Genomic DNA, 23,876 nt, shown 5'->3' on the forward strand with positions numbered 1-23,876 from the left:
ATCTGCAACGTGACATAATCAGGCTTGAGGAATGGGCATCGACATGGCAGATGAGGTTCAACGTGGATAAATGTAAAGTGATGCATGTCGGTAACAAAAATCTCATGCACAAATACAGGATGTCCGGGGCGGTACTTGGAGAGACCTCCCAGAAAAGGGACTTGGGAGTTCTGATCGACAAGTCGATGAAGCCATCCATGCAAAGGGCAAACAGAATGCTAGGAATGATAAAGAAGGGAATCACGAACAGATCAGAGAAGGTTATCATGCCGCTGTACCGAGCCATGGTACACCCTCACCTGGAGTACTGCATCCAGCACTGGTCTGCCGTACATGAAGAAGGACATGGTACTACTCGAAAGGGTCCAGAGAAGAGCGATTAAGATGGTTAATAGGTTGGAGGAGCTGCTGTACAGCGAAAGATTAGAGAAACTGGGCCTCTTCTCCCTCGAACAGAGGAGATTGAGAGGGGACATGGTCAAAACATTCAAGGTACTGAAGGAGATAGACTTAGTAGATAAGGACAGGTTGTTCGCCCTCTCCAAGGTAGGGAGAACGAGAGGGCACTCTCTAAAGTTGAAAGGGGATAGATTCCATACAAATGTAAGGAAGTTCTTCACCGAGAGAGTGGTAGAAAGCTGGAACCCTCTTCCGGAGTCTGTTATAGGGGAAAACACCCTCCAGGGATTCAAGACAAAGTTAGACAAGTTCCTGCAGGTAAGGCTAGACTCAGTTAGGGCTCTTGTCCTTGACCTAAGGGCCGCTGCGTGAGCAGACTGCTGGGCATGATGGACCACTGGTCTGACCCAGTAGCGGCAATTCTTATGTTCTTATGTTAGGCTCTAGAACTATTAGAAGACAATAGGAAAGGGCAGATAGAGAAGTGGAGGGTAGCCGGTGATAGCAGTAATCACCCTATGAGGGATTGAACACTTTGTTGAACAGCCAGGTTTTTATGGTTGTTTTCAAGTTCTTCAGTGATGACTCAGCACCAATGTGTAACAGAAGAGAATTCCAAAAGAATGGTGCTGTAAAAAAGAAGGCTGGTGAATTCTAACTAAGTGAATATAGGACTAGGAAGGACTAATTGGTAATCGTTAATGGAATGCAAAGTGGTGAATATGGAATGATAAAAGCAGTTAGCTTAATAGGGTTAAAAAAAATTGAATAATTTGTAAATGAAAAGTTCACAAGCCATTATTAAGATGGACTTGGAAAAATCTACTGCTTATTTCTAGGATAAGCAGCATAAATTCTGTTTTATTCTTTTGGTGTCTTGCCAGGTACTTGTGACCTTGTGATTGTTATTAATTATAGAACATTAGCAAACTTTAGCTGTGTTTCTCGGTTCTATGTTATAAAAAGTAGTGACACAGGAATACTTTTAGTGAAACTACAATGCTGCTCTCAAACAGTTCAGTTGTCATCTTTTACAGTTGTATAATTATTTATATAGTGATATTTGATATACTGCTTTTCTACAAATACTAAGGTGGTTTAGAATACAGTACTTGAAACAAAGACAATACAAACACTGTCAAAAGATCAAAAGAAATGTAAAAAACCTCAGCAAAACTAGACAGAAACAAGAGGAGAATAATGCATATCACAAGATTAAAAAAAAAAAAAGATGCACAAAAGAAGAAGAGTAGATCTCCAAAAAGCTTAAATTATAAACTTAACTGCTTTAACTCAGAAAATTGAAGGACTGATTAAAGAGCCATATCTAATATCTAGGGGGGAGAGAATTCCAAAGCATAGGAGTCATACGGCTAAAGGATGTGTGGTAAGAAGTATCAAACAAATCTAAATCTAGCATATGTCAAGATTTGCCTGGATAATATGAAATGAGAATACCATGCAGTATAAGTAACACAGGAAACCTATATACCTTATAAACTTGAATATAAACTAATCTGAATATAAACCAAGGTGACCTTTTCACCACCAAAAAGGAGGAAAAAAGGCTGACTTGAATATAAACTGAGATTAGAAATATAGGTGATCCTGGTGGGCCAGTCTACAAAGATTAGACATCTTTGCCATAAGTTTTAACACATTTTTTAACTTTAAATATTTTTATTAGCGCAAAATCACACATTTGCAATAACAGCAGTTTAAACAGTATCTACCTAACTATGCATCAGAATGAGCCAGGATTTAATACCGTTGGTTTCCAAGACCATCTCTTCCAACATTCAGGCTGTAGCTTGCACTAATGCCTTGTGCAGATTCACTCGTAGATCATACACAATGTTCCTGCCTCCATGTGTCTGATATATGAGTATATAAAAGATTACCTAGTAGAGTACACAATTATTTTTAAGAGATAAATAATCGTTTAGCACTAGCAGATGTTGAGGGGATTTGGTGTCTTGTTATTTTTCTTGTCAAAGATTGCATGCATTTTGCAATGCTCCGTTTTGACTTGTTTCTATGTACAAATTGATATTAAAAAAGAAACAAAGAACTGAGGTAAAACAATTGAATAGCAAAATGTTTTTGTAATAAAGGCTATATAAAAAAAGAAAACAAAACAGGATACAATTGCGTAAGCTCAGCACAATATTCAAGACCATTCATAGGAACATTATGGATTAAACTTTGCCTTTTTCATCACACATAATTACTGAAAAAGAGACCCTGGCTTTAAAAAAATTATCTTTTTTTATTTTTAGTGCATGATTATAGATTAAGTAGTTGTTTCATTTCCTGCTCCTGGGTTGCAGGATAAGTGGAAGCACTACATATGCTGCAAACCAACCAACCATAGTACTTACAGTGCCGAGGAAAACTACTGTCGCTGCCGACTCCATAGGCTGATCTGGTGCAGGGCCTTGAGCATCTGCACATGCTCAAGGCCTGCCAGCTCCTGCCTTCCCAGTTCCAGGGGGGCATGTATGGAGGTTAGCAGCTCTAGGAGGAGGGGGATATTGTTATGGCTCGGGGGAGTGTGTTCGCAGGATAGCGATGCTGGAGGAGAAGATAACGACACCGGAATTCAGCGGGGAGCAGGAGGATCCCAGCCGCCCCAGTGGTTGGATGGTGGCTCGAATATAAACCAAGACCCCTATTTTGGGACCATTTTTGAGGGCCCAAAAGTCTTGGTTTCTATTCAGACATTATTGGTAATAATTTTGGTGGGCTAACATTACAACTTTGTATTTAATTGTAGCTAAAACTGACAACCAAGGCTGTTCCTGCCTTTCTGAAGAAATTGACCCAATGTAGTAGAATAACTTGAGCTCATTGTATGCAGGTTTGGATACCAAAAGCCACTAATTCTGTAACCACTGTGTATTCTAGTCCTACCATTGTGCAGCTACTGTTGTTTTGAAAATACAAAGAGGGGCATAATTGAAAGGATCGTCTACGTCCGTTTTCGTCTAACTCACAAGTCGTCCAAAGTAAAAAAAACCAGCCTAGGACACATTTTCAAAACATACGTCCAAAATTTTTTTCTTTCGAAAATCATCTAATTATAAGTCCTGCCAATCTGATTGTCCAAGTCGCTAAATCGTCCATCTTTATACCACATTTTCTTCCAACTTTTCGTCCAAGTCAAAAACGCCAAGAACAAGCCTTGTTGGACATGGGAGGGGTCTGCAAAGTGATGGACTGAACACCCAGACATGGCACCTAAATAGTGGGGTACCTTACAGGGCACTGCTGTGAACTTCACAAAAAGGGTGCCATGTCTTCTCCTCACTACAGCTCCCTTTTAGGTCATGGTGAGCCCCCAAACCACCTCCAGAATCCCCTAGACCCACTTATCTACCACCCTAATAGCCCTGATGGCTGCAGGAGCCACTTATATGCTAGTACAAAAGGGTTTTGGGGTGTAGAGGGGAGTGCTCATGTTTAAGTATCAATGCAGTGATTACAGGGGCTTATGGGCATGGGTCCTCCATGAGTCCCTAACCCACCCCCAAGATGGCTTAAGCTCGACGACTAGGCTTTCTGGAGTAGTGTGTGGGGAGTCTGTTTTATGTATTTGCAGTGCTTATCTGGTGACTTTAGGTGGGTTTTTGTGACTTAGACCATGTTTTAAATGGTCTAAGTCACAACGTCCAAATTCCATCGATCCTGGGCTGTATAACGTTTGGTTATACATGCTGTACGACTAATTCTAAGCCGGCCCACGTCCCACCCAACTCCCGCCCTCGACACTCCTCCTGAAACGCCCCATTTAGCTTTGGTTGTTCAGTAGCACTATGAAGGCCTAGGTCGTTTAGAAATACGTCCAAAACCCGTTTTTATTATTGGCTCTTGGACGTATTTGGACAATGTTCGTCCAAGTGCTGACTTAGGCCGGTTTTTGGACATTTTTCTCTTTCGATTATGAGCCCCAAAACCTTTAAGTAATTAATCCAGCATTTTTCATGAAGTAAAAATATATAGTGTGCATCTATGTTAAAAGGAATAAGCTTCACCATTCAGCTCTGAAGAATTATATGAATATAAAACAGTGTTGTTGAATTCTTCTTAGGGTGCCATGTAAAATAAATCATCTCTTTTCATCTGTTCTAACATATTGACAGGTGTATGTGGTATAATTAAGCTTTGAAGACTATCAAACATAACATTAACACAGATGTAAAAGAAGTGTAATGAGGCAATAATATTGTTTGCATTTAATAATCTGGAACTGTGTATTTTAGTAAACAATACCAAAGGCACAAACAGAATCTTGATTATTGACAATAAAAATACACTCTAAAACTCTGTAGTACCATGAATTAAAATTTCAAAACCATTACTGAATAATAAAAATCTAGGGGCCAGTATTCAGTGGTGGGTCAGCCATAGAACTTTAAATGAAGTTATCTGTTTAAAGTTATATGTACAATCATGGTGGTAAACAGAGAAATGCCAGCAAAAACAAGAAGACCCAAGTTTCCACAGGAAAAGAAGAACAGATCCAAATAAACAAGATTGTGGAAAATCAATGTTCTCGGATCTCGGTGATAATTTTATTTGAAATTTTCTTGATAAAAGCAATAAAAAAAATCAATCCACATGTATCTTTTAAAAGGACCCAACATGGGCTGTGTTTCGGCTAAACACTCCTTCCTCAGGGATCCAAGATGTAAAGTACCAGTCTTTTACAGATGTGTAAAAAGTCTAGAAAATCCAAATCCAGAAGTCAAAATGCATTTCACGCTCAGCATTTTGACTTCTAGATTTGGATTTTCTAGACTTTTTCTACATCTGTAAAAGATTGGTTCTTTACATCTTGGATCCCTGAGGAAGGCTTGTTTAGCCGAAACACGGCTCGTGTTGGGTCCTTTTAAACGATACATGTGGATTGATTTTTTTATTGCTTTTATCAAGAAAATTTTGAATAAAATTATCACCAAGGTCCGAGAACATTGAGTTTCCACAGTCTCGTTTTTTGAAACATAAAAGTGCCACCACTGAGTATAGAAGTATAGCTTTTAACAGATAACTTATCCTGTTAAAAATAACTCTACTTTTGGTTAGATGTGTTAAATTTACAGAAAGTGACTAAGGGGCATAGGTATCAATGTGGGCAGTGGTGTAGTAAGGGGGGGATGGGGGTACAAACCATCCCAGGCACTATGTTGGTGAGGTACCGGCACCTCCCAACCCCACCACATCACACCACGCTATACTCGCACTATCCCTCCTCCCACCCCATTCCTCTGTAGATCTTTGCTAGCATGAGCAACTTCTCCTGCCTATTGCTCATGCTAGCCTGGTTCCTCTCTGAATCACTTCCAGGTCACGGGACCAGGAAGTGACATCAGAGGGAAATCCAACGCTGGCACAAGGAGCATGCTGGAGAAAAGCCACTCGCGCTGGTGAAGATTTAGAGGTACGGTGGGAGGGAGAGTGCTAGTTTGGAGTGGGGGCAAGAAGGAGGAGGGATGCAGAGAGGAGGGAATGGGGGGGAGGGCGTCTCCTATCCTTACTACGCCATTGAATGTAAGTTAACATTCAGATGTGTTATTTTACTCAATACTGCACTCAAAAAATGGTGACACCACAAAACAAGGGAAGTGGATAGATGGCTGAAATAACTAAATTTATTCAAACAGGTGAATCAATCAAACAGACAATAAAAAGCCAGTCAATAAAAATAATAGAAAAATAGGCAGTTCAGGATAAATAATCTGGCTGACTGCCATTAATGGAAAGTATGCAAATCATGTTGTATATAGCACAAGTTAGTTGTAAAATAACACATCTTAATAGAAGCCCATATTGTTAACTATGTATCTAAATTTTGGCAATCTTTGCCTGATTTTTTGTGTTATTTAACCAGCAGGAAATAGCTCCTGACTGGTTAAATAGCTTTTGGCCAGCTAACCTCTAATATTCAGTGGGAGATAGCTGGCTATCTTTGCTAAATATTCATGGTTTGTGGCTAAAACTTAAGACGACTATATCACTTGATAATCACCAATATTGAGCACGGATTGACCAAGTTTAGTGTTGAAATTGGGACATGTAAATAGCGGGACTATCTTTGGCCACTATTAACTTAACTGGGCAAAACTGAATATTGACCTTGCTGGTTAAATTAATATCAGCTTTAAAAAAAACCCAGATATTCGATGCTGGTCACCAGAAAAGGCAAGGCAAAAAATAATCAAAAACAGAAAAAGTGGGGATGGAACTGTACACATCAACTGGGGATTAATGCACAAGGTATAGTCTTAATAATGAAGAAATGTACTTCATCATTAAGACTAAACTTTGTGCATTAATCCTGGGGTGATGTGTACTGTACACTCTCCACTTTTTCTGTTATTGAATATTTGTGTTCAGTGTCGACTGTGGTCTGAATATTGCCCTCCCCCCCCCTGTTTAAAATAAGAACATTCCTCAAATCTTCTGGTAGGACACGCAGCAAGGACAGCAAGCCCAAAGTCCAAGGGAAAAGGACCAAGATCCCACAACACAAACAGGAGTGTCCAAAAGCACGCAAGTAGGACCAGTCCCTGGACCCAGGAGATGAAATATGCAATAATGTTTATTTAATATAAAGTTCAACAATCTCAATCAAGCAGTGCAATGAGCAATACACAAACTGGAACCTGGACCCTACACAGGCCGTGTTTCGGCAAAGAAATTGCCTTTCTCAGGGATCCTTGGGGAAAACAGAAATAAAAAACATAATAGAAAAAAAAACTTGCAAAAAAAGAAAAATAAATGAATGAAAAGATAAAAGAAGTTAAAAAGAATAAGATTTTGAACCATCTACATCTGATGAGCCTCATCTTATAACATAGACCTAGTCAGGGACTTATGTTTGTCAAAAGCAAAAGCTGAATTATTGAGTTCAAGACTGCAGGGATGGTGTTTGCTCTCGCCAGGTACAAAAATTTCTATCTTTCAAAGCCACCAAGACAATTTAACAAATTTCTTTGCACAGGTTGAAAACCTCTGTATCTGTACCGACACTGAAGGGTTGTTCACAGCTTTGACATGTATGCATTACCCACAGAAGTTTTGTTATACAATGGCAATGTCTACCCATTGATACCTATTGGCTATGCTGCACAGTATTGTGTGATCTATACCTACTAAATGCAGTGTAAGTATCAAGAACATTTTTTCGGATCTTTGTAATTTAGCGCAGTAGTCTTTCACATGTTGTTTAGAAAACTGCAGAAATCATCATCGATCCTTAATTTATTCTTTTTTTAATCATTTATTTTTATACTTCAGTAGTTTTCAACTTAATAGTTTAATCCTTAAATAAGCTCCATACAGTTTTTGGATGTCCTGATAGTAAGACAGGATACTGAATTACAAACAAAGGTTTATAGAAAACCAGCAGAAAGAAATACGTTATTACAATTCCACAGCTCCCACCCTTATTCATTACACTACAACTTGCCGGTGGGCCAATTTTTGAGAATAAGAAGAATATGTACCACCATGGAGGTATATCAAGATAAAGCAAAAATTCTGCAGCAAAAACTCCCAGGTAGAAAATCTCCAAAATCAGCAATTAGAAAAGCACACTTAAGAGCACAATATGCTCAAAGACAGCTACTATTACAGGATAATACTAGAAGAGAAAATGATGAGAAATTAATATGTGAGTTACTTTTTAATAAAATGGCACAGCAATTGAAAACAAAGATATTGAAACACTAGCATATAATACTTTGAAGGATTTTACAACACCTCCAACAATAGCATATGATAGAAATAAGAACATAGGAGAGATTGTGGTGAAAAGTAGATATAGGCCCTCTTTTACTAAGGTGCGCAAACCGAGTAGCACGCGCTAAACGCTAACGTGTGCATGTTAGTCAATGGACGCGTTAGTGTTTAGCGTGCACTAATTCAATTAGTGCGTGCTAATCGGTTAGTGCACCGTAGTAAAAGAGGGGGTTGGTAAACAAACGAAAGAGAAGATTAAACATATGCATAGCAGTTGTGGATCATGTCATTGGTGCCAATTCACTGTAGAAGGGCATGTAATGCAGGTGCCTAACACTCAGTGAATGATTAGAGCTAAAGCCACTACAAATTGCAAAAGTAGAAATGTTGTTTATGTGATCCAGTGTGCCTGTGATTTAATCTACCTATATAGGTCGGAGTAGTAGACCAGTACAGATTTTTTTAAATGAGCACAAATCCAGAATTACTACGGGTGCTGAACAACATTGGAAAGAATACAGGCATAGTTGGACAGATATGAAGTGGAGAATAATAGACCAAGTTATAGAAGGGTGGAAGGGAGGTAATTGTGAACGTATGTTGAACTACAGGGAACAAAAGTGGATTTTTATGCTGAATATTGTAACACCAAATGGCTTAAACTTGAAAACTGAATGGACAACTTTATTATAAAGATCTAGGCAATATGTGAAACAACTGATAATTAATTCCATAGAAAGAAAGAAACAAGAAAAAATAACAAATAGCATTGAAATATATGGACAAATGAAAAAGCAAGATTCTAATGACGTCACTGACAATTTTGAATAAGAGGAGAGAAAAAAAACCGCTGCTGCCATCTTGTCAAAGAAACAAAGAGACTTGATGGGGGGATAATGAAAGTAAAAGGTAAGCGAGAGTAGAACTACTGAATGATAAGCTGTTACATTATAACTGTCTTTCATTAGGTAATTTAGAAGCAGTAAACTTTAAAATAAATGAGGTTGTAGTTTAGCTATAAACAGGAAAACATCGTCATTTTTTATGTATAGGGAACAGCCTTGAAAAAGCCTTCGCGGCGAAACATGTCAGCAGCAGTCCCCAGCCAACAGAGCTTCAGTGAAAATAATAATAATAACAATTTTATTTTCTATACTGCCAACACCCAAGAATTCTAAGCGGTTTACAAATAAGAGAATTAGACATTCAGGCCCTGATTCTACAAAGTGCGTCCCGATTTTAGGCAGCTGTAGGCGTCCTACAGCTGTCTAATCAGCCAATCGGGATGCACGTTTTTTAAAAAAATGCTCCCCAGGCAGGCCACCTATATTGAAGGTGCCTCCGGGAGCCTAGGGAGGCCCGCAAGATGCCTAAGCTCGCCTAAAGGCCTTAGGCGGGCCTTAGGCAAACCTAGGCGGCCCTACGCGTCTCCCTAGTAGAGGAAGAGACGCTTAAAATGTAGGCCAGAAAAATGCTGGTCTACATTGTAAGTAGACGCGGCCGCTATACTGATCGTGGCAAGGGATCTCCCTGCTGCAATAAGTATAGCGGCCGCGGCCGCCTATCCCATCACCGGCAGGAGGATGCCCAACTCCTCCTGTCGGAACCCCGAACCCCCCTCCCCCCCAAACTGGTAATCGCCGACAGGCTAGGCACCTGGGCCAATCAGGCCTTAGGATTAGTGGGGATGGGCGGACCTGCTATGCCTAAGGCCTGATTGGTCCAGGCTTCTAGAGCCTGGGCCAATCAGGCCTTAGATTTAGCGGGGAAGGGGCGGACCCATCTCATTTCCACGAGGCGGGCCTGTCGGCTGGACGGCAGCAAGACCCGTCCAGCCAACCAACATTTAAAGGTTAGTTGGGGGAGGGAGATTAGTTGAGGGGGAGGGTCGTCGGGCTTTCCGGCAGGAGGAGTTGGGCATCCTCCTGTCGGCGATTACCAGTTTGGGGGGGAGGGGGAGGGGAGGAGGAGGGGGAGGGGTTCCGACAGGAGGAGTTGGGCATCCTCCTGTTGGCGATTACCAGTTTGGGGGGGGGGTTCGGGGTTCCGACAGGAGGAGTTGGGCATCCTCCTGCCGGCGAGGGGACAGGCAGCCGCGGCCGCTATACTTATTGCAGCAGGGAGAGATCCCTTGCAGCGATAAGTATAGCGACTGTGCCTAATTTAACCCGATTCTCTAACCGGTGTCTGTACCATGGATGCCTGTTACAGAATCGGGGTTTAGTGTAGGACTGATTCTGTATAGGACACCTCTCCTGGGCGTCCTATACAGAATCAGGGCCGCAGTGATGAGATACAAATATGTAAAAAGCACAAATATAGTACATGGTTCTTAGTCAAGCAGAATTTTTTTAAACAAATAGATCTTTGCTAATTTCCTAAAAGGTCAATATAATGCAGCTTGATGGATCATGTCATCTAACCAGGATTGGACTTTGCCTGCTTGAAAGGCCAAAGGTTCAATCAAAAAACTTCTTGTAGTGGCAATTTTTAGGATTCAGAAAAGTAAATAAACAAGTACGACGAGTAAAGTTGACCGATCTATACAATTCAAAGTACGAAAAAGGATGGGATGGAGACAATCTGAATAACAGTTTGTAACAGATACAAGCAAATTTAAATACTGTTCTAGCTTCCACTGGTAACCAGTGCAGTTGCCGGTAATAAGGGCTTAAAACTTTTCAAATGAAAATCTTTTAGAGATTAAGGATTAAATTATTAAGTTAAAAACTATTGAAGTATAAAAATAAATGAATAAAAAAAGAATAAATTAAGGATCGATGACGATTTCTGAAGTTTTCTAAACAACATATGAAAGACTACTGCGCTAAATTCCGAAGATCTAATAAAATTTTCATGATACGTACATTGCATTGAGTAGGCATAGATCATACATTACTGTGCAGTTGATTAATAATAGTGTGGTTAGTAAGAAGATTAGCCATACAAGCACACATAAAAGAAACATATGAAAACATGGAACTCTTAAAGCATTTCCAGTACACAAAGTACAACTGGAATATCTACTATGATCTTAAAGTAGTAGCTCTGCTAATTGGAATGCAATTTGGATATACCAAGTAGTGTTGTTTTATTTGTGAATGAGAGGGGATTTGATAGAGACTTTTAAAATATTAAAAGGATTTGATAAAATAGACCAGGAAGCAGCATTGCTAACATATTCAATGATGAGAGGTTTGAAGTAGAGAATGACATGGGGATAAATTTTTCTCTATCCCCGCAGGAACTCAATTTCCCCAACCTGTCGCTGTGAGTTTTGTATCAGTCTCTGTCCCTACCCATTCCTGTAACCTCTGCCTTAATCACACAAACCTCAAACACTTATGATTTAAAGTGTTTGAGGCTTATGCAGATGAGGACAGAGCTTGCAGGAATGGGGCAGAGGCAGGAAAATAACTTGCTGGGATGGGACAGGAAAATTAATTCTCATGGGGCAGGGGAAAAAATTTGTCCCCATGTCATTCTCTAATTTGAAGATCTGTTAGTCAGACCAGAGAAAATCGCCTGGAAAGCATTCAAGAATGTCATTGAGAATTTTCTTGGCAGTTACAGAGCACCAAACTATATTCAACTGGTTGGGAAACTTCTTAGAGCATACAAAACCATGAAGTACAACATGTCACTGAAGATGCACTTTCTACATTCACACTTGGACTTCTTCCTCACAAATCTTGGTACTGCCAACGACGAACATGGCAAAAGTTTTCACCAGGACACTATGGAAAAAAGATATCAGGGCAACTGGAATCCATCAATGCTGGCTGATTTGTTGGACACTGCAACGAGATGCATCAGGCACTGAGTACAAACAAAATTCAGCAGGAAAACACTTTTAGTCATGGTGAACTATCACAACGTATCAGAAATGCTGTGCATTAAAACATGTTATAGTCAATTAAAAATGGGTTTCTCAAAATTCCTACGGGATATAGTCAGTGGGAAATTATATTTGTGTTTATTTTGAAGGGGCCTATCATAATCACCAGTTTGTTTTAAGGAAGCAAAACTTTTGGAAAAATTTGTTGTCCAGTGTTATCTGTACAGATAAAAAAGAAATGATTGGATTGTATATGTTACAATGGGCATCACAAGGTACCAGATACTTGGGTGCATGATTTGGAAGAAAAACAGGAGACTAAAGAAATAAATATGAAGAAACTCATGTGTAACCGTTCCCCTTAACTGTATCCATGACATCCTGTTTGCCTGTCGTGGCTGTTTAGATTGTAAGCTCTTTCGAGCAGGGACTGTTTTCTTCTTCTTTGTGACTCTGTACAGTGCTGCATATGACTGGTAGCAGTTTAAAAATAATTAGTAGTAGTAGTAGTAGTAGTAGTAGTAGAAGTGGTCCACTCTGAGCATACCATGATGGGGCCTAGAGAAAGACATAGTAATGAAAATAGTCTCCAACTTCTACCCATCCCCACTCCAACCCCATCTATTCTGACCCTATCTCTATCTATTTTTTCCATCCTCACACAGTTTTTCCCCATCCCCACCCCATCTGACTAGAAATAAGTTATACATACAGTAGCTTGAAGAAAAGGTCAATTTAACCATCAAGAAAAATAATGATTAGGAAATGCTGAGCTATACAATGAGTATTTTATTTTAGTGAAAATTTTTACTTTCCCAGTCAAGCTATATGTGACTTATTTCTATGTTGTATGTGTATTTGGATTGAAAAATAAGAGTTCATAATCCATTTCAGGCTTCGTCTGTATTCTTTAGTCATCTGTGGTAAGTTCAGTGTATGAAAATGTCCTTTCAGGTGGGATATTGGTTGCTGGAACAGCTAAAAGATACTTTGAAAATTGACTTAGTGTAGGCCAAATCATGTCCTTGCTTGCTCTGCCAAAATGGCAATACATTATCACGAGTTTTCAAGTTCGTTAAGTAGCTGTTCCTCCAAATCAGTTCATTAATATTTTGGAGGTATCCCGCTTTAACATTTTCCGTCCTTATGGTAAAATTGTGATCATTATTACTGTTATGGCAGTATCACCATGCAGATTGTCTCCATTCCTGTAGTAATAGCATGCGGATCACCCTCTTCCCTGCAGTAATATCATGCAGATCATTCCCACCCCACGTGAATTACCGTGGTAGTACTGCTTTCCCTATTACTGTGTCACACTTTAGTGGAAACATATCAAAATGATGATTGCATCAAAGATCAATTATATTCTGGGCATGATGCCAGTACTATTAGTTAAGGTGTATAAGAAAATGGAACAATTACTGGTATATTTCTTATGGGATTAAAAAAAAAACACCTTCTGGCGATATTCAGCGCACGGCAGTCAGCATTAGCTTCTGATAGTTAATGCCGGGCCATGCCCAGGTACTGACATTGAATATCTAGGGCTAAATGGATGTGAGGAAACTGCCAGGGCTTATGCAGGTCTTGACTGATATTCAACTGTGACCTGTATAAAAAGGGCTCCAGGGGAGATCTGGGGAATTACAGACTGGTAATAGTGGAAACAATCATAAAAAATAAAATTGTGAAACACATAAACAAACTTGATTTAATGGGACAGAGTCAGCATGGGTTCAGCTGAGGGCGACCTTGCCTCAACAATTTGCTGGACTTCTTTGAAGATATGAATAAACATGTGGATAAAGGTGAGCTGGCTGATATAGTGTTTCTAGATTTTCAGAAAGCTTTTGACAAAGTTCCTCATGAGAGGCTCCTTAGAAAATTAAAGAGTCATGGGATAGTTGGCAAAGTTCAGTTGTGGATTAGGAATTATTTATTGGATAGAAAACAGAGAGTAGGGTTAAATGGCCATTTTTCTCAATGCAGGAGGGTAAATAGTGGATGCCACAGGGATCTGTACAGAGACTAATGCTATTTAACTTATTTTAAAATAATCATGAAATTGGAACGACACAGAAACCAGAGGAGGGGTTAAGATGGCAAGGTGTCAGTGTCCATAACGCTGAAATCCAGCAGTGTTAAAACTTTACCTTTTGTTCTTCTTATCTATGCCACATTCAAAGCGAAAGGGAAGTATCCATCCCAACCCCTTTGCAGTGAGGAAATCTACCCCTGCTCAGCGTTCCATTTTGTATTTCGCCACTGCAAGTCCCCGAGGTTTTGTAGGAAGACAGTCCGAGCTGTCTCTGGCAGGAAGAGTTGCCAGAGACTCAGAGTTGGAGGTATCCCTCTCTCCTCCAGAGGTTATTCCACTGCAGCATACTGCCCCATTCACGGCCCAGTCAGAGGACTCCCGTGTAGAGATCTTCACAGAAGAGACCCCGTTTCAAGGGGCTGGACCCGTGAGAGTTTGAGCAGAGTGGGTTTGCTCTGGGAGCCGGCTTGGATACTGGCTCTGAAACAAAGTGACCTACGATGGTGACCCTCGAGAACATTTGGGAGACTCTCGAGAGGCTGAACTCTTTGGTTGCCAGGTCTTCCCAGAAAGTCGCCAATCTTGTGAGTACCGATGATAGTCTAGGGAAATCCTTGAACAATACTAAAGAAGAATTTGCCTCAGAAATTAAAAAAAAGTTAAAGACAATGTGGAAGATCTGCAGGCTTTAACTAATGGACTGGCAAAAGACAAAATTCTCCTAAATAGGAAAATTGAACAATTAGAAATTTACAATCGTAGGTTAAACATTTATCTTTTGAATTTTCCAAAAGTTCTGGAAGTGGCACCTATAGATATGTTGAAAATATATCTGCTTGAAGTACTAAAAATTTCTTATGAACATATACAGCCTTTGAACCATATATACGATTTGCCTACTAAGAAAGTAGTTGATACTACCTCAGAAGTAGAGGAATCAAATTTAAAAATGGGTGATCCATTAAATGTTACTGATCTATTAGAAACCACATTGTTCGAAGCTACAGAGAGAGTTACTTTATTAATATCATTTATCTGTGAGCAAAATGTTAATGTGGTTTTGAGATTATGGGCTCCTTTTACTAAGGTGCGCTAGCAGTTTTTCATGCTACAATGCTGCACGCGCTAAACGCTAATGCCTCCATACAGCTTGCATTAGTATTTTTCATTTAGCGCGTGGTTAGCGCGCGCTAATCTTTAGCGTGTGCTAAAAATGCTAGCGCACCTTAGTACAAGGAGCCCTATATTTCTGTAACTCTCAAAGTTTGTTTCATGGGATAAGTATGGATATTCCCTGATGTCATAAGGAACACACAGGAGTGGAAAAAGTTGTTTCTAGCTATGAGAACTGCGACATTGACTCTTGGAGAAACATTTTTTCTGGCATTTCCATGTAAGATAAAATAGCTGGGGGTGAAATATGTCTTTTTTTTACACCAGAACAGTTATGAGCCTTTATGGATTTGAAGAAACTGGCAATGGGGAAGGTTTAGCAAAATATGAACAGCAATTAGGTTATGGGGACTATGCTGTTAAGTTTATTCCTTAATGAAATTTTCTACATTTGAGTTTCTCTTCACTCTTTCATACCCTCCTCCTAAATTGGTTGTGGTCTAAGAAAGATGTACGTTTTTGCTTTGCTTTTTATTTTGATGCATTGATTGTATGATGTTTTTATCTGTTCCTACTCTCACTTTATACCAAGCTACTGGAATCGACTGACTCCACAGATTAGATCCCTTGAAGGACTGATCAACTTTAGGAAAGCAATAAAAACTTACCTGTTCACCTAACTCCCCAGCCCACAACGGATAGATGGCAAAGAAATGTATATTGATACATGACCCTCAATAGGTGTCACGTTAGGATAAAAACTTGTATTGAAAAATCTAATGACTAATTTAAATGACTAATTTAACCTGCAAACTGTATGTTATGGATATTGGTATTAGATCCCTAGTATGTGTTGAGCTAGGATAATAACTTGTTTATTATGCATATTGGTATTAGATCCCTAGTATTTGTTGAGTTAGGATAATAACTTACCGTATACCTGCAAAATTTGTACTGTAACCTGTTAACTGTATATTGTATATGTTGACCTATCCTGGGCTCTTAGGGGAGGGCAGGATAGAAAACAAAATAAATAAATAAATAATGCACATTAGGAAGAGTAACCCGAATAATAGTTACCAGACCTTGTGGGTTAGTGCCCAAGAAAAAAGAGATAGGTATCATTGAAAATGACACAATGAGACCTTCTGCCCTGTGTGGTGTAGTATCTAAAAGAGCAAATAAGATACTAGGAATTATTAAAAAAGGGATGGTTAACAAAACTAAGAATGCTGTAATGCTTCTGTATTGCTCCATGGTGTGCCCTCACTTGGGGTATTGCATTCAATTCTGGTCGCCTTATCTCAAGAAAAATATAGTGGCACTAGAAGAGGTTCAAAGAGTAACCAGTATCTACCATCCTTTCTCTAAAAAAGTATTTCCTTATGTTACACTTGAGCCTGTCACCTCTTATCTTCATCTTACCCTAGAGTTTCCTTTCAATTGAAATTTATGCCATGTAGGTATTTAAATGTCTCTATCATATCTCCCCTCTCCCACCTTTCTTCCAAAGTATAATATTGATATCTTTGAGTCTGACACCCTATGCCTTATGATAAAGACCATTGACCATTTTAGTGGCCTTCCTCTGGATCGACTCCATCTTGTTATATCTTTTTGAAGATGCAGTCTGCAGAATTGAACACAATATTCTAAATGATATCTCTTCAGAGTCTTATACAGGGCAACAATAGCTCCTTTTTATTACTGGCCATACCTCTCCCTATGCACCCAAGCATCCTTATAGTTTTCGCCATCGTTTAGCCACCTTAAGATCATCACATACTATTACACCCAAGTTCCACTCCTCTTATGTGTACTAAAGTTCTTCACCCCTTAAGCTGCCAAATTTCAGACCATTCTTCAAGTTTTGCTGATCCTTCTTCATGTTATTTACACCATCAGGGGTGTCTACTCTATTGCAGATTTTGGTATCATCTGCAAAAGTCAAATCTTACTTGACAGCCCTTAAGCAATATCACTTACAAAAATGTTAAAAAGAATAGGCCCAAGAAATGAACCTTGAGGACACCACTGGTAGCATTCTTTTTCTCTGAGCAGTCTCCATTGACCACTAATCTCTGTTGCTTTCCACTCAACCAGTTCCTCACCCAGCCCATCACTTCGGGGCCCATACCTAGGGCACTCAGTTTATTTATTTGATTCCTGTGTGGAACACTGTCAAAGGCTTTGCCAAAATCTAAATACACCACATCTAGCTCTTTCTCTCTATTCTCTGGTCACTTTAAAAGTAATATATTACCAGTGATATGTTGCCAGTAATCTATTACTGGTACTATTACTATTCCTACTCTTTCTTTTAATTTATTTCCTTTTCTTTGACACCTGGCATTCTATCCTCTCAGAATTAGATTACGATAAACCATAAGATATTACTTAAAAATATAGTACTTTTCCAACACTCGCTGTGTCTCATGCTTTCTTCTGGCCACTGCCTTATCACTCAAGTTTGTTATTTTAAGATCATCAGACTACACTGAAATCAGGGCACATCAGCTTTTCACCACCTATTGCATACATCTCACAGATATTCACAACTCATATACATTACTTTTCAATTTTTTGTATTGAATATTAATGGGTCCATTTTATAAAGCCGTGGTAACCATTCTCCTGCACCAAATGCACTGAATCCCATAGAAATTGAATGGGCTTCATTGCATTTGCTGCAGTGGAATCGTTACCACAGCTTTGTACGAGAAGGAGCCCTAAGTCTAAAGTATTCAACTACTCCTCAAGCTTTCTTAAATCTTATTTAAATTAGTCTTCTCCTTGAGGAGTCTGTCTCCAGAAAAAGTCAAAATTTTCCTTCTGCAATATTGCTCCCAAGATATTGATTTCCCTAAAGCACATCACCATTAAACTTTTTCTTCTCCTAGATAATTCCATTTACCACTATTCTCTATCATGTATGTTTTCATATATATTTTAGTATGTATTATATTTTATGGGCTTTTTTAAAGGTAGATTATAATTAGGTTAAATAAAATATGTAAATAAATATCACTTAACCAGTTTCTAGTCTAGTTGTCTACTTTGGGAAGTAGCATCCTGGCTTTTCATTTTATTAATGAGCCTCTTGTGTTGGACAGTATCAAAAGCTTTGCTCCTCTTTTGGAAAATTATATTTGTGGTACTGCTACTTTTTAATGCTAATTGTGGAGTGAGGTCCAATGCCTCTCCAGCTATTAACGTCCAGGTCTGGTTTGATGTACGAGTTCTTGTGACTTAGAGCTACAAGTATATAGCTATTCTTAAAAAGAACAAAAAATGAGCAGAATGTCATTAAAAATATATTGTATCTATTTTATAAGCTACATGTCATTATTTTTGTTCAATATATTTACTGTATAGACCGATCTAAAGGAAATATTTGAAGAAAATCTGGAATTAGCTGATGAATATGAGGCACTTCAGAATCTTTGGCTAACTGAAAAAGAGAGTCTTATGGAGTTCTTTGAGAAGAGGGTCAAAATGGAATCTAACCTTCATGATATGAAACAGGTATTGACAACAAATTTTCTATTTTATTAAAATCAATTTATAATTAAAATAACTATTCCCCCCCCCCCATTTTACAAAACCGCAAAAGTATTTTTTAGTGTAGGCTGGTGTGCTGAATGCTCTGCGCAGCTCCCGACATTCATAGAGTTCCTATGAGCAACTGTGGCAGAGGCAGAGAGATGATGGCTCAGCCTACTTTGAGTGCATCTGTTGACAGAACATACTGACATTGCAGTTGCTGAATCGGAAGTCCTTTTGGCAAATTAGGGTAAGGAGGAGGAAAGGCAAAGTAAATGGATATTGCAGAATAAAGTAGATGGACGCATGCTGGGGAAGAGAAGGAGGATTGGAGGAAGAGGTAGGGGAATGGATGCTGGGAATTATACAGAGGCAGGGGCAATGAATACTGAGGAAGAGGCAGAAAAAGGCAGGAGGTTAAACACTGGGAACATAGGGATGCAAGAGACCAGGGACTCAGACGAGTGGGTGACTAGAAGAAGACAGGCTGGGTGGACTAATGGGGACTCAGGCCTAGATGCACTAAATATGGTCATTAAGACCATGCAGGTCACTGTGGGCTGATATTTTGGCTGATTGCTAAACAGCAATCCATGCTCAAAAGGCTTCCCATACAAATGAGTTGAGTCGGATGTCTGTGGTGTTGGGGGAGGGGGAATAGAATGGCAGTATTTCAGAATGATTTTTAAAAAGAAAATGGGGTCAGATATTGTGCACATGTAAACACATACACATCATCTGTGACCATCAAAAGAAAAAGGAAAAATAGGGCAGATCTGTTGGTAACACAATTACCTAAAGGTCTAGACCTGGTGGTAATTTTGGGGCCATCACAGCAGCCACCACTAGATGCCTTAGCAATGTTAGGACATCAGTCGGAGGACTTGTTTTAATACTAATGAAGTCATTTGCATGGAAGAGTCAGAGAATGAACAAACGCTTGGTAAAGCACGCGGTGGGCCATTTAATACATCAGGTTGGCAAATTAGGTCCGTTGCTAAACCAGTCAAACTGGTTTAGCATGATCGTTAGACGGTCAGAGAGTTTTGTGCATCCTGCTCTCAGTACTTAGGTAGGAGATATGAGTAAGGTCTCAAGACTTAGTAGGATGCAACAATTGGAAATTAAAGATTTGGGGGACTAAGAAAGCAGGGAATAGCAAAACAATATGGATTAGGTTATTGGGTGAGAATGAGTACAGAAAGATGAGTAAGAGGTGGTTGGAAGGCTGGGGAGGGACAGGGCAGCGGTTGAAAGGGACTAGAGGCTTTGGAAAGGAAGAGAGAAAAAGAGAGAGGTTTTACAAGGAGATGAGAGAAGCTTGGAATGAGAGAAGTAAAAGAGGGAATTAGCATGCAATAGTGACTGGAGATGGAGAGAGAAAGTATCAGGGAAGGAGCTAGAATTGGTGAGAAAATGAGAGGCAGAGGAAAGTGGATGAGGCTGGGGAACGTAGAAATGGAAAGCTAGAAAGTGGGTAAAAGACAAGGAAGATTAGGAGGTTGACAAATGAGTTGAGGCTCAGGTGGAGAACAGGAGGACTAGGGAGGTAAACATAAGAAGTGGAAAGCTGGTAAGTAGGTGAAAGGTGAGAAGAAAATTGAGGACTGAAGGGAGGAAGAAGGAGGAATAATGTCTAACTCTAGGTAGATAAGAAGGCAGACGAGAAAAAAAGATGAAACAGAAGGATCAGTGTCAGAGACAGATGTAGGGGAGGAAGTGAAGAAGACAGGGAGAGAGAATGAAATATGTTTTGAAAATTTACATTTCTAATGTGTTGCTCAATACAGGAGAAAATGTATCGGTTTCTCTTTTTTTCAATGTTCCATTGCGCAGTTTGGCTTCATGGGTTCTCTATTTCATTTTTTTTCCTGCTTGTTTGTTTTTAATTTGTAGTCTGTTTTTCTTCACTAAGGGCTCCTTATACTAAGCTATGCTAGCGGTTTTAGCGCATGCTACAAAGCCGCGCGTGCTAGACACTAACGCCTCCATTGAGCTGGCGTTAGTTATTCCGCATAGCTCGGGGGTTAACGTACGCTAATCTGCAGCATGCGCTAAAAACGCCACCACAACTTCGTAAAAGGAGCCCTAAGTGTAACCAAGATGAGGAATTCAGTTAACAGGTAGGTTCTGTGTAGGAACCTGTGGCAATCCTGCTTGCTTTGCTCTCTTTTCTCAGCTGACGATATACTGGTGTTCTAAAAATATTTGCAGTACTGACTTTTTGTAACTACACCGGCATAATTTCAGTTATCGGAGATGGTGATGGTCAGGTATAGCAAACTTCTGGGTTCTGTGTTACTTCATTGTGTCTGGCAGGGAATAAGTCTACACTATTGTTACCGAAGTGATATCAGTCATTAAACAGAATTCTTTTCAATGTTTAGTTGTAAAGTGATTGTAAAACAAAGGAAAGGGAACAGAAACCCCACGTACCCTTTGTGTACCCTGTTTTTGAGCTTTTGGCTTCTTTATGAGTCCTGCATATTTTACAAGCATTATTATTTTTAAAGTTCGTGTTCCCAGCACTGGAGTGACACCTAGTAGACCAATAACCACAACCCTGAGGTTGTGTCATTAACTGGATTCTTCCACAATAAGGACATTACGTTTATAGGACTTTTTATTCATGTGCTTTTACATGTATTTTATTTTGAGTTCATAGAAATAAAGATTGTTTGTCTCAAGGTTGACGTGTTCTATCCCACTCCCCTCTTGCTCTCCTTTCGTTAGTTGTAAAGTGAAACATCTTGCTTCTGATCTGTAGCTGTGGTTGGTCTAGGAATATCCTGTATGAATAAATAATTTGTAATCTATAATTTCCATTCAAATGTATTTAAGAATGATATTAAGGGAGTGATTCTATACGGAACTGTATATTTACAGTAGGTGGCACATATATGCATAAATGCTGGCATTCTAGTTAATTTTGTATGTTTACATTTGCACTTAAGTGACTAGGATATTTGCATACTTTCTGCCTAAATCTACATGGCTAATTTTATAACAAGTCATCTTAATAGTGACTGCAATTAGGTACCTGTTTTGGGGATATTTTTAATGACACATAGCAGAATAGACACAGAGATTTCAAAGGGGCAATGTTGGCGCATTGATAGGGCATGGTTTGGGTAAGCCCAAAATATTGATGTGTTCCCCCTGTTTTTCAAAGGGAAAGCATGTGAATAGCAAACATTTGCTATGTCAGTTTTTACACCTGGCCCAAGACATAAGTACCAGCAAGAAAGAGCAAGCACAAGGGCTAACATATATCCATCTCCCAGCACCCTACCTGACTTTATCACTACTTACCCCTACCCCCAACCCCTGGACATGGTGACTTGGTAGGGTAGAGCAGTGGTATTCAACCCAATCCTCAGGGACCACCTGACCAGTTTGGGTTTTCAGGATAGCCTCATTCATATTCATTGTGGATATCCTTAAAACCTGACTAGTCAGGTGGTCCCTGAGGACTAGGTTGAATACTACTGGGGTAGAGCATTATATGATGGACAATATAAAATGCAACAGTTCCTAGTGCGGTGAGCAAAGTGTATTAGCATTTGAGATTTGTGATAGCAGAAGGCTGGTGCTCTTATTTGTTAGGTTTGGGATTTGGGTAGGTGCACTCTCAGAGGGTCAAGGGAAGAGGTGAGTTTTTATTGCTTTCCTGAAGTTCAGTAGACCTTCTAATGATTTTATGTTCCAGAGGCGTGGTAGGTAGTGGGAGTATAATCTTTTTCATGCGGTCTCAAGACAGAGGGTGTGTCCCAAGGGTATGCATAATCGATATTCTTTTTGCGAGCATAGCGGTTGACTTGGGGTGTAGGGTAGCAGTTTGTTAGCTATATAGGCCGTTACCACGTCATGGAAGAGTTTGTAGGCCATTACTAGGCCTTTGAATATACATTGTTTGTTGATCAGCAACCAGTGGGCAGCACGCAGTGCCGGGGAGATCGGGTCTCATATGGGAAGGTTCTTCAAGAGTTGGATGCCGGCATTTTGTGCTCGTTGTAGTCGATGGGTGCTTTTGGTGTTATATGATGCCAAGGCAGTCAGTGATAATTTTCAGTGCTATTATGCTGGTGATGCTCTTGAAAATTATTGATTGGTTCTGGTCAGAGCTCTTTATCTGGGTAGCAGTACCTTCTACTTGGATAAATAGCTTTAAATATCAGGCTTATTATGTTTTGAACAGTTGACATCAGTATTTTTCAAATATTAAAAATAATTTGAAAATAAGATTCCACTTGAACTAGCTGAAAAGCAGAATCAAGAGCTAAACATGGGACTGCACCTGGAAGATCTGATGTTTGTTTTCCATATTTCAGTATTATAAAAGTACTGTGAACTAAATGTAAATAAATGAACTCACTTCTCCACAGCTTCTGTGGTGGTAACTATCATAATGTGCCAGTACACTTAAGTAATTTGTTAGTGGCTGAAACATAAAAAGACTGCACTAAATTCATCTACTTTTTTGGGCCTGCCCATTTACATTAATTAGTATTCAGGAGAAATATAGTTAATTAGAGGTAGACACTGCATGAGGGTGGAGGTTGGAAAGAGATAGGAGAAAGAATAAAATATACAGTCTGTGAAAACAGAAAACTCTTCCCTTGACTTGCATGATTTGTGTATCCAGCATGCTGCAGTGATCTTTTGATTTGAATAAAACACTATATTAAGAACATAAGAACTGCTGCTCCTGGGTCAGACCAGTGGTCCATCATGCCCAGCAGTCTGCTCCCGCGGCGGCCCTTAGGTCAAGGACAAGAGCCCTAACTGAGTCTAGCCTTACCTGCAGGAACTTGTCTAACTTTGTCTTGAATCCCTGGAGGGTGTTTTCCCCTATGACAGGATCATTGAACTAATGCATGAGGATTTATAACAATGTTGCAGAAATTTTACTATCAGAATTGAACTGTGGTATAATGACTTTTGTTATCATGGTTTCTAATAACTATTCAGCATGAATTGACCCCAGTGGCGTACCTAACATATGTGACACCCGGGGCCCATCATTTTTTGACACCCCCCCCTCCCATCTGTATGAAAAACATGATTTTTAGTAGCAATCCACACATCACACAAGAGTGTACCTAGGAAAAGGCAGCATCTTACATACTGCAGTGAGCAGTACATCAATACACCCATTGTAAAACTAAACAAGCCAGACTAGTACAGATCAATCCTACA

The 23,876-nt window shown here is 39.5% G+C and overlaps 1 protein-coding gene across 3 annotated transcripts in view; it reads left to right on the forward strand.

Moving 5' to 3' along the window:
• Positions 1-23,876, forward strand: part of CCDC178 (coiled-coil domain containing 178) — a 483,231-nt gene that overhangs the window by 345,729 nt on the left and 113,626 nt on the right. For all 3 annotated transcript variants that reach the window (XM_033935245.1, XM_033935248.1, XM_033935246.1), the window contains one exon: positions 18,510-18,659. In XM_033935245.1, coding sequence (XP_033791136.1) covers positions 18,510-18,659 — 150 coding nt within the window. The remainder of the gene's footprint in view (positions 1-18,509; positions 18,660-23,876) is intronic.

This window comes from Geotrypetes seraphini, chromosome 2 (genome assembly GCF_902459505.1).
Source record: "Geotrypetes seraphini chromosome 2, aGeoSer1.1, whole genome shotgun sequence".
NCBI classification, from domain to species: Eukaryota; Metazoa; Chordata; class Amphibia; order Gymnophiona; family Dermophiidae; genus Geotrypetes; species Geotrypetes seraphini.